At 39.8% G+C, this 11,024-nt stretch overlaps 1 protein-coding gene across 1 annotated transcript in view; it reads left to right on the top strand.

Moving 5' to 3' along the window:
• The first annotated feature begins 6,945 nt into the window (after nucleotides 1-6,945).
• The window catches only part of LOC103067487 (digestive cysteine proteinase 2-like), a 37,946-nt gene continuing 33,867 nt past the window's right edge, over nucleotides 6,946-11,024 (top strand). Inside the window, exon 1 of the mRNA XM_007437864.3 lies at nucleotides 6,946-7,007. Within this exon, the coding sequence (XP_007437926.1) occupies nucleotides 6,956-7,007 (52 nt within the window). The 5' untranslated portion in view covers nucleotides 6,946-6,955. The remainder of the gene's footprint in view (nucleotides 7,008-11,024) is intronic.

Here is an 11,024-nt window from a genome sequence, read left to right as displayed (position 1 = left end):
TTTTATATGTGATTACTGCTGTGAAACTATTATATGCACAAAAATGGAAAGACTCCAAGATACCCACAATGGAGGAATGATTGGTGAAGATGACAGAACTAGCAGAGATGGTAAAATTAATTTGTTTGCTGAGAAAAAGATCAATGACTACATTTATCCGTGACTGGAAACCCCTTATGGACGTTTTGCTGAAAAAAGAGAAAAATGAGCTTGTGATTTATGGGTCTGAAAATTAGAAAGGGTAGCTTATGGAAAGAAGGAAATTATGATGTAACCTTAGAGAAAGTAAAATATAAATGCACTTATAACCACTGTCAAAAAAATCAGAAGCCGCTTCTTTCTTTCTTTCTTTCTTTCTTTCTTTCTTTCTTTCTTTCTTTCTTTCTTTCTTTCTTTCTTTCTTTCTTTCTTTCTTTCTTTCTTTCTTTCTTTCTTGATTCTTTTTCTGTTTTTTTCTTATACACTATTCTTCCTTATTTTCTTTGTTTCTTTTCTAATATATGTATTGTTCTTAAAAATTTCTTCAATAAAAATTATATTTAAAAAAAACAGCTTGTGCATTTTCATCTTCTCGCCCATGGTACCACTGTGGCTTTTAATGTCCTGTGACAACAGATTCATATTATGCATTCAGCTATTTTGAGACATGTACTTCAGTTTCTGCTGTTCTCCCAATTTCCTACTATAAAGTGAGCAGAAGGTGCTCCTCAGGAAATCACAATCCCATAACATTGTGGAGACATCTTTCTGATAATTGGGAACTGGGCTGTGACTAAGAATTTGTCCAGGAGCCATGCTAGAGCAGAGTTTGGGATTTGATTATTTTTCTTTTCAGATTTAGTGCATTTCACTTCATTAGTTTTCCATGGGAATGTGGGTGGAAATTGTGATACTGCTGATACTAAGACATGTGCCTCTCAGATTTAGTAGCTTGGTTCTAGAGGGTTCTGGGAACCCCCAAAAGAGATCAAGAGGATACATTGGTCTGCTCGTTCTTACTCTTGAGAGAAGGTTGCACAGAATTAACATGGGAGTAAATCCACATAAGAAACTGCAGGAGATGAGTTTCACGTGGAAATGTGCTCATATTTGCCATTCAGCATCTCTGTTGCTTTTCACAAATGGCCATTGGCCAGTTAGGTGTGTTGAGACAACAAACTTAGCTACTTCGGTTAAAGATCTAACAGCTGCACTGGAACAATAGGGAAAGTTGACTGTTTTTAGCTTTGAATGGGCCATGTTGTGACCCCAGCTGATCTGGTTATTTAGTGGTCTAACATTTTGTGCAGATACCAAAAATGGATAAATTCAGTAACCAGACTGTGTTGTATGAAGGCTGTCACAAAGATGCTTGGCACAGGATGAAGGGCTGCACAAGCTACGAATAGAAAATATTGGTGTTGGCTAGTCTCCCAAGGAAATTTCATGTGCTTCTATCAAAGTAGGCATGAAACCCAGTGTAAAGGATGAGGCTGGTGAGGAGGGAAAATCATCAACTCCCAGCCTAGAGAAATTTGTTACATAAACATATATCAGCCGACTTCCAGACATAAGAAACCTAAGTATCCATTAATTCAGAAGGGTGAGAGAAAGAAGTTTAAAGTTCAGTCTCTGGAACATAGACATGAGAAGTTTCTAACTTACCTGCTCTGCAGCAGGTAATCAATTGTTCTATTTGAGGCATCATTCTTTTCTTCAATAAAGATGTTAATCTAGCTTAGCTGCATCTGTGAGTCTTCTGCCAAGCCTAGCCCAGAGCTGAATTTAGGGTTAAGTATCTGGAGACATGATTTATTACCAAGCCGAAGCTTGAAGCCTGACAACCTGGCAAGGATGCAGAGTATACAGGAGCAACTAGAGCTAGGCTGAAGGAGGGTTTGAAGGTTGCAGAGAAACTGAATGAGTTCTTGGCCTTGGTCCTCACTGCAGAAGATACAGGATGGGTACCTGAGGCTGTATTGACTTTCTTTGTGAAGGAATTGAAACAGCTAAAGCAAACGTGAGTAATGTGAGATGCTAGGATCTCCTGAGACCACACGAGAATAAAGCATCATGTTCTGATGGCATACATCTCGAAGAACTTTAAAAAACTCAAGTGTGAAATTGCAGACTTCATAGCAAAATATGTGACTTGTCTTCCAACTCAGGCTTGGTGCCGGACAACTGGAGAATAATCAATGTAACACAACTTTTTAAAAAGGGACTCTGGGGAGTTCCAGGTACTTGTTGTATGATCAGCTTCATATTTGTTCTGGGCAAATTGATACGAAGCGTAATCAAAGAAATAACTAAGCATGTAGAGGAACAAGTCATGGATGGGTTCTGCAAAGGTAAGACTTACGTGAGCTATATTTTAGCTTTTTGGAGGTAGGGATGAAGGTAACCTTGTCAACGGTGTGTAGCTTAGATTTAAAGAAACCCTGTGATAGAACTTCTCATCAGAGTCTTCTGAGTAAACTTTATTGAGGCCTTTTCAGATTTCTGAAACTTTCTGATGTGAGTTCAAGCAATTTTTTGCTCGATGCTGTTAAAGTCTTATTTTTGCAACATGGTCACACAAAATGGTCTGCTACAGAGATTGAAATCCTTTGGTATTACTTTATGCTTGTTTTGAGTCCTGGTGTCAAATTTGGGTCCATTAATTCTTTTATACAAAGTTTGTCCCATTTGTCTTATATAGAATCCAGAAGGATATTGCTGTCAGATGATGGCATATATCAAATTAGAGAAGTGCATGTGAAGGCACCTGTAATTTTGCACGTGTACTTGTTAGGGCCTGCGATGGTGCTATTGGTGTAGATGTGGGGGCAAAGTAGCCATCTGGGTTTGTTGCATGGTCTGGTTTCCATGTTAGTATCATTATCCTATTGTTGCTTGTTGCTTGTGAGAGTCTGCTTCAGGTTAGGTGGTTATCTGTTGCAAGTATGGGCCTGCCATCCAGTGCCAGAGAAAGTACAGCACATGGCTGTATTGATTTGTATATTGAACATGTCTGGTGGGTAGTTCAATCTCCTGAGTGCAGGGTTTAACTCCACAGTTGAGCATCTCTCTCTCAGAACAAATGCAGTTGTTGAGTTGAGCCTAGCTATAGATGATAGATTTGGTGGTGCATTCTGAGTGGAAGCTGGAAGCATGTAGGTATGGATGGTGATCTGTAGATTTCCTGTATAATGTGGTATATACGTATGTGTCCACGGTGTAGTTTTACTGTAACATTAAGGAAGTGGACTTGTTCTGTAGAAAGGTCAAGATTGAGGTTGATGGTGGGATGGAAGTTGTTGAAGTCATGATGGAATTTAATGAGAGATTCATTTCCATGGGTCCAGGTGATGAAATTGTAATCCGTAAATCTCAAGTAAGAGATGGGCTTCAGGAGTAAGAGTTGAGAAACTGTTGTTCTAGGTTAGCCATGAAGATGCTGCCATATTGAAGAACCTGTGTGTGCCCATGGCTGTGCCACTAATTTTCAGGTACAAGTTATTGCCAAAGGTGAAGTAGTTATGAGCGGGTACAAAATTACAGTCTGGATTAATGTGACCTCTGGGAAGAAATGGCAATCTGAAGACGGCTCTGCTGAGAGTGGAGCCAAAAACTAGGGTGGAATGAAGAGCTGGCAAATGGACCAGCTCTTCGGGATTCCTCTCCAGACAAGGAGAGAACTTGGGATCGACCACAAGTGCTCCAGACAGTAGCTCCTCATGGGGAGACTGTAAGACAGTGGTCTCCAGCGGGTTTAGATTCTGGGAGACGAGGGAATAGCCATCTTGCTCAAACCTCAGTCAGCGCCTTTAAAAGGACACCAGGTTCGTGTACTTCCTTTCTTAATCACTTTTGGAAATTGCTTGTTAACTGCTTTTCAGGTATTAGGAACCTTCATAATGGCAAGTTTTATTACACTGGGTGAGTTTCCTTCAGTACTTAGCAAAAGAAGTTTTATATAAATTTAAGTACTTGAAAATTTCTATTTTTGGAATAAACAGCAAAAGGGTGATTAGAACGCTGATTTTGGAAAGTTACAAATGGACTAAGGGTCCAGATTGATTTGAAATAAGATTTTGAAACTAATTATAAGAATCCTTCCTGTGGGAAAATGTTGTTGTTTTGAATACTTAAAAATATATTTATGATAAGATGGGATTTTGAAGGTTGGACACTAGAGGGAACCAGAAGGAACTAAATATTACAATTAAAAAAGAACACTTAAATTTGACTTACTAAGACAAAATGGAGCAAAATACTTTAACACTGGATGATCTGAAGGATATTTGTGAACAAGGGATCCAGAAGATAATTTTAAGAGTGTCTGCCATTATGGATAGACTGTGTTTGGAAGAAGATATGGAAAAGGAGTAAGCTTTACCAGATAGGACTGAATCTGATTTGAAAGTGGATTTTAAAAAGATGAACTATGGAAATGATGTGGAAGGAGATGCTATACTGGATATACAAATAAAACCGGTTGGTGTCTTAACAAACCAAAAGAGTGACCTGGATAACTTTCTTATATTGGATTTACAAAAGAGACTTTTTAAAGTGTTGAAGAATTTGCTGAGAAGGGACAAAGAAAAAATGAGAAGAAATCAAGTTCTAGGACATTATTCAAGGGGATTGAGGATTAAGACTGTTAAATTTTATATTCCTTCCCTTTATTTTTAACAATCTCATTGTTAAAAGTAAAAGGAAGGAATATAAAGTCAGTTTATTTGATCAAGGTTAAAATAGATGTTGTTATAGCTGGTAACCATTAATGGACTTTTGCTGAGCAGGACTGAATGACGAGGCTTTAAAGATTTGTATATAGATGAGATATGGGAAGAAGAGAACATTTGTTGTATTTTAAGAGTAGGTGATGTTACTAGAATTGTTTATATTTGTTATGAAGGGGGAAGTAATTTCTTATTTTTTCTTTCTTTTCTAATTTTTTTCCTTCTTTTCTGCACTTTCTATTTTTTCTATTCCCCCCCCCCTTTTTTTTTAGTTTGTTGGCTAGGGAATTCTGGGAGTTGAAATCCACACTTCTTTGAGCTGCCAAGTTTGAGAAACACTGATCTACAGGATGGGCTGTGGTGGTCACAACAATGCAATCAAAGACTAGGATTGTGGCCTCCATCTTAACTTTTTTGATCCTCTTCCCTGCAAACACCCCTGTGTTCTTGTATACGCAGGGAAGAGATCCTCGTGCCCGAAAAGCACATTAGAATTTCCAGGTTGGGATTTAATAAACAGGATAGGAGTTTGCAAATTTTTTAATGAATAGGCTTGCCAACTGATTAAAACATGAAAAGTCCAGTTCAACTTTTAGCAGCAGCTCAGTCTACAGAAAACAAGCTAAAGGGGATCGTGGTTGATTTTTTTTTCGCCACTGAGACTTTTTCTGTTTTGTAAATGCCATTCACTAAAATCTGCCCATCAAAACAATCTTAAAAGATGCAATTATAGAGGCTGGGCGAATAGTTGGCAGTGATGTTCACCTATATTGCCTTTCCCCCAAATGAATACAATTAAAAAAAATTAAATGTCAGACTATTTAGCAAGCCCAGAATTAAGAGTGTGGGGCATTTATTATTTATTTGTTTTTATTATTCATACCTTGTCTCTCAGAAGAAGAAACCTCCCAGAACTGTACACAAGCAATAGAAACAATATTAAATCAAAATGCAGTAAAATGTTATTTAAAATCAAGCTAATACCTTGCATCCTTCCTGCAAGGCAATTGGCGTTAACGGTCTTGTTGGAGCAGGGAGAATAGACTGTGTGTGAAACAAGTGTGGGGTGGTGTCTTCCTTCCCTCCTCTTCTGATTTATTCCTACAGGGCAATTGATATTAATGGCTTGTGTAAGGATGTCCAGCTCAACAGGTTTCTCTGGTTTTTATCAGTTTTTCTCCCAAGCATTAGTACATGAAGTTTCTGGAATATTTGGATGTTGTTTCATGTAGTTTTCATCCAGCATAATTGCTATTTAAATGTATGAATAAACCACACTGGATGTGTTTCCAGAGCATGCCAAGCCCCCAACAAGCGAACCACATTTTGGTTTATCATGATGTGTGGACCTATGCTGAGGGGTTTTTTTTGTAGAGAATACTGAATCACAAACTAACGAACCAACTTTAGCCTAGAATGATGTGGAGTAGTATGAGTTACGGTTCAATGTATTGCATGAATCTAGAAAAATTGGGTTACTTGAGTAAAACATGGTTCAGTTATCCATGTCTGACATTGGAACACTGACACAAAATTGTAAGAGGTTCTTTAGGACATTGAATCCATGGTCAGTTCAGGAATCAAAATTACAGCACCCTTTCCAACTTTCCAGCCTCTGCCTCAACCTATCCAATGAAGGAGAATCCACCACTCCAGGTCTTCAGGTTTCAGAACCTTCTCCCTGGTTGCAAAGGCTAGAAGGTAGCAGAAGGATGCATCTCAACTTTGGAGCCTGGAATTGTTGTGCTGTTGTCCCTTCTACTCCAGTCCAGACTGTGAATGCTACAGTATGGCTGGCTTTGCCCAACATGCTTAATCAGGTCAGTTGCAAACTTAGGAACTACATTTATACAACATGCAAAGTTTGATTAATTTCAACCTTGTTGTCTTTTTGGTGACTTTAGAGTGGAAACCTAGCCTGTTTGGTTAATCTGGAGCTAGTATTTTGTCTGAATCCAGAAAGCAGGTTCATTCAGTAACCCAATTAAGCAAAGGATGTGAATCCAATCCAATCCAAAATATGGTCATTTCCACTAAGTTCTGAGCAGGCTTGTACAATCAGCCTTCCTTCTTTCCACGCCTTGCTTGGCCAACCATCTCTTCCTGCCCCAAAGAACTCCCACTGTTTTGAAATCCAAGCTGAAGCTCCACCCTTCAGGAGATTGTGATACTCCTATTGGCTGGCAGCATTCATTTAAAAAGGGAAGGTGAAGTATGTGCTAGGACAGGTTGGCAAGAACAGAATAGCGATGGGGAGGCTGGTCTTTTTACTTCACTTATGCGCGTGGACTTTTGCTTTCGGTGAGTGTTTGGCTGGAACAGCTTCTGTAGGCAAAACTTTCTCTGCTTCAACGCTGATGTTTGTGGGTGGAAAATTCAATAAATTTGCTTTGCTGCTCTCTGCCTAGCTGGGTTCCTCTCCTTCACTGGGGGGCGGGGGGTAGACAAGTTGCTGTATCACTCCCCAAGATGTGAGAACCGCCATGGCTTTAATAGCCAAAAAGGAACTACCTAAGTACGAGAAAAGAGTTATTAGCAACTAGAAGGTGGAAACCACAAGGTTTGCAGAAGTACACAGAATATTAGAAGAAATTGTGAAGAACCTTCTGAAAACAGCTCTCAGAGGGCTGGGGCTGTGTTCATACAATCTGTCTGAACTACAAACAAGCTAACCCCAATCTATTCTAGTTATATTGTGTGAATCAGACTGTCCTGTCCCAGGCCTGACACACGCAGAGGAATACAGTTCAAGGCTTTACTTGATCTTGGGAAATTACAGTAGAAGGATGGAAGGCCATGTATAGAGATACATGCAAACAGTCCAATTTAATTTTAAATTGGTTGTTTGATTGATTTTGATTTTGCTGTTCTCCAGCCAGAGAACTCTCCTTTGGGATTGGGGTGGCCAAGAACTGCTGTCAGTAAATAAATAAATACATAAATGTTCAGGCAGAGCTTTTACAGATTAGCTGTGATGCTTCTGCATAGGTATAAAAGGGTCCCTTGCATGTATGTAATTTGCAGCTTTGTGCTGATCCAGCACGCATGTACCTGGCTTTGTGTACATCTGGCAATTGATCAACTATGACATATACACAGTGCCCTCTAATTCATGTATAAAACTGAACTACTTTTCTTACCAGACTCTGTCATGTAGGAAGCTGTACATCTCATGATTGAATACAGATCCCTCAAGATGTGACAGTTTCACTGTTAGAGATGTTTGAGTTGTGGGGACATGGGTAGGATTGACAGTTTCTTTTTGCTAAAGATGTTGCACAACAAGCTAAAATCCAACAGTTGTAATATCCCTCTGAGCAGCAAGGAAAGGAACTATATCTGTGGAACTGTCTGTTGCAATGGAAAATCAAGGTAGTCCTCGCTTACCGACTGCCTTAGGTAGCAACTGTTGGCAGTTAGAACAGTGATTAAAGAATACAGTCAAGCATATTCTTTGCCAGGCCTGTGGTGTTTACTGGGTACCTCCAATTTGCTAAAGAAATCTCACTTACGGAGCTTTTGACATCATGATTAACAGCTAAGAATTGATATTTTGAGTTCAGCCATAACACAGTTTGCATTTTGAGTGAACCAGGCAGCTGTAGTGGTTTGTCAGCCATAGTTTAGGGCTTAATGTATTTGCAGACCCAACTGCAAACTGTAGTTAATTTAATAAACCATGGTTAGCAAGCCTCACTTTGGCATGATTTGGGGACCCAGACACAATTGTTCAGTTAACCAGGTATTTCAGTACTAACCAAAAACTAAACAACTGCATTTTGTGCTAATGCAAAGTTGGCCATTGTCCAATGTAGTGATTAAGCTTCCAACATGACCTGCTTGATTGGGACACAGTCACTGTTGCTCACAGTTAGCTCCTGATAAGCATTTCCCCAAATCCAACACCCACAGAGCCATAGGCGGTGAATACTTGTGCAACACTTGCATAAAACAAGCCTCTGCTTTCCTTCTAGTTTCTTTTAATGTGTGGAGCTCTTCCTGGAGTTGTGATATTCTCCGTCAAAATTTGCTTAATTACTGGGGTACTAGCAAGCACGTGCTCAATTAAGAAAGGCAAATTTAAGGCATAGAGAATGGCAGTGTATTAGCATAATCAGTCCCTACTCCCTATTAGACTTAATGCAAGATGGTATTAAGTGTGCTTAGGATGGCGATTATAGTTTTTAGTTTTATTTATTTATAAATCAAATTTATACACCGCCCATCTCACTATCAGCGACTCTAGGCGGCTCATAAGTAAAAAACATAAAAACATTTAAAAACTACAAAACACATTAAAAGACTGCAGACCAGTGGTGCTTTAGTAATAGAAACAGGTCTGAAGTTTGCAGCTTTCTGCTGCTTTACTGCTGATCTGGGATTCCTGTTGCAGCACCAATGTAAGGATATAGTTTAGCTCTGCCAGTTTTACAAAGCTACGGGGAGGGAGGACCTCTGCTGTTAAGAAGCCGATATAGCAACCCTCTTTAATAAGCCCACTCAGGTTAAAAGATAAAACCTCCTTCAAATTGAGCTTGACTCCTAGTGATTTTGTGGGCAAGACCGTGCAGTTTCCCTGGCAACGGAATAAAAGTGGCTCGGTGTTGGCTTCATCCTGTTTTTAGGTTTTCCAGTCAAGCCTACAGCCCTGGCATTTCTTGATAGTCTCCCATCCAGGTATTAAACAGGCCAACCGGCATAATTTCTGGAGCGCGGTTGGTGTTTGGTCCCTTGGCTGTCCTACTGCTGTGTACACCTGCCAGAGGAGAGGTTGCTTTCAAAGGAAGAAGGGATGGAATCTGCCTCTGAATAAAAATGCGTGTGCTGGAAAAGATGCTCCCAGGCGCCTTCTGATTTTTTGTTACCGTAGATGAACATGGCACTCCTCCCACAGATGAAAGAGGGTAACAGAAAGTGCTTTCCGCAGCAATTTACTCACTTGCTCCGTAAGTGTGCACAGAATTTCTGATGGCTTTTGGCCACCAGGTTAGCATTTAAATACAAAGATGAGCAGCACTTTCCTACCAATTATAAAAACCTCACCATTTCTGGCTTATTCTTGCCATTCAAGTATTTAATTTAAATGCTTGAAAGCGCTGATGCTCTTTGAAACTGATTACAGACTTAGCTGGGATTCTGAAAGCACCCTTTCTTGTTCCTTTTTTGGCTTGACAGACTGGCAGAGCCAGAGTAACCCTCCATGCCAGTCTGGTTCTTTCAAGTTAATTGAAAGATAAACCATAAACTGCAGCTCTCATGGCAGTTCATCCAGTTTTGCTTGGAACTACAAGTCAGAGTCTGTGGGAGGACCAAGACCGGTGCCAATCAATCACGGCCAAGACTCAAACAATTGGGCAATTTTTGTTATTCCAGAGTTGTGGGCATCTGCACGCAATAGATATAAGCTGCTGAACCATCTCCAAGGCCTCCTAGAAACTAAATTTCAGAAAGTGCCAAAAAGTGCCAAAGATTTCTTTGCAGAGCTACAATTACAAAGATTCCCTTCTCTAAAAATCAGTCCAGCAAAAAGAATCAGAGAAGACTTGGTGAAGTTCTAATCCTTGGAATGACTTCTTACAATTCTGAGTAAAGCCTAACTTCAGCACTGTGGAACTCATATAAACCCCATTCATACCTGTACAAACACAGTTTATTTTGATAACAATCATGGTAATATTCTGTCCTATCCTTTTAGCTGGCATTTCATATCCAGCCTTCCTCTTCTACTTTGAACAGTTGATGGTTCTCCTCTGTACTGGTCTTTGGCTGAAATAAACTTTGAGTACAAACACTGACATGAATGGGATGAATCAGCCTTCTGTGTCCTGATAGCACCAGATGTTTTGGATGGCTACTCCTTGAACTCAGCACTCCCAACACATCTGTAGGGCACCAGCCTGTGAGAAGCTAACATACATTTTTAATTGGTTAGTAGGATCTTATTCTAACATGGTTGGCTGTGCTATAAAGACCATGTTTTTTCAAGTAGGAAGGTGACAAATGTGTATGATCTTGAGTCCCCATGTGGTGGAAAAGAAATTAGCATTATCACCTTTTTCTGATCAGTTTTGGGGAATTCTGGAACATGGCAATCATCCTGCCTCTATCTTCTGTCTGGCTGATGGGAGTCCGTGCTTGTCATTCCCAAGTTGTCTATGGCTTGGATGCGCAGCCTTTTCCAGGAAGAGGACTGATTTGTCCTTGGGCAAGGTCTCCGGCATCACATTCTAAAAACCAAGATGGAGCCTGCATAAAGTAGGCAAGGCAAGGACAACAATGAAATGGGATTGCTTTCAGCTAGAATTAAAGTTAAGAAAA

Source organism: Python bivittatus, unplaced genomic scaffold, assembly GCF_059951505.1.
Source record: "Python bivittatus isolate LINGU-HERP-01145 unplaced genomic scaffold, Pbiv_v1 ctg000310_np1212, whole genome shotgun sequence".
NCBI lineage: Eukaryota > Metazoa > Chordata > Lepidosauria > Squamata > Pythonidae > Python > Python bivittatus.
This window is presented reverse-complemented; position numbering and strand designations above follow the sequence as displayed.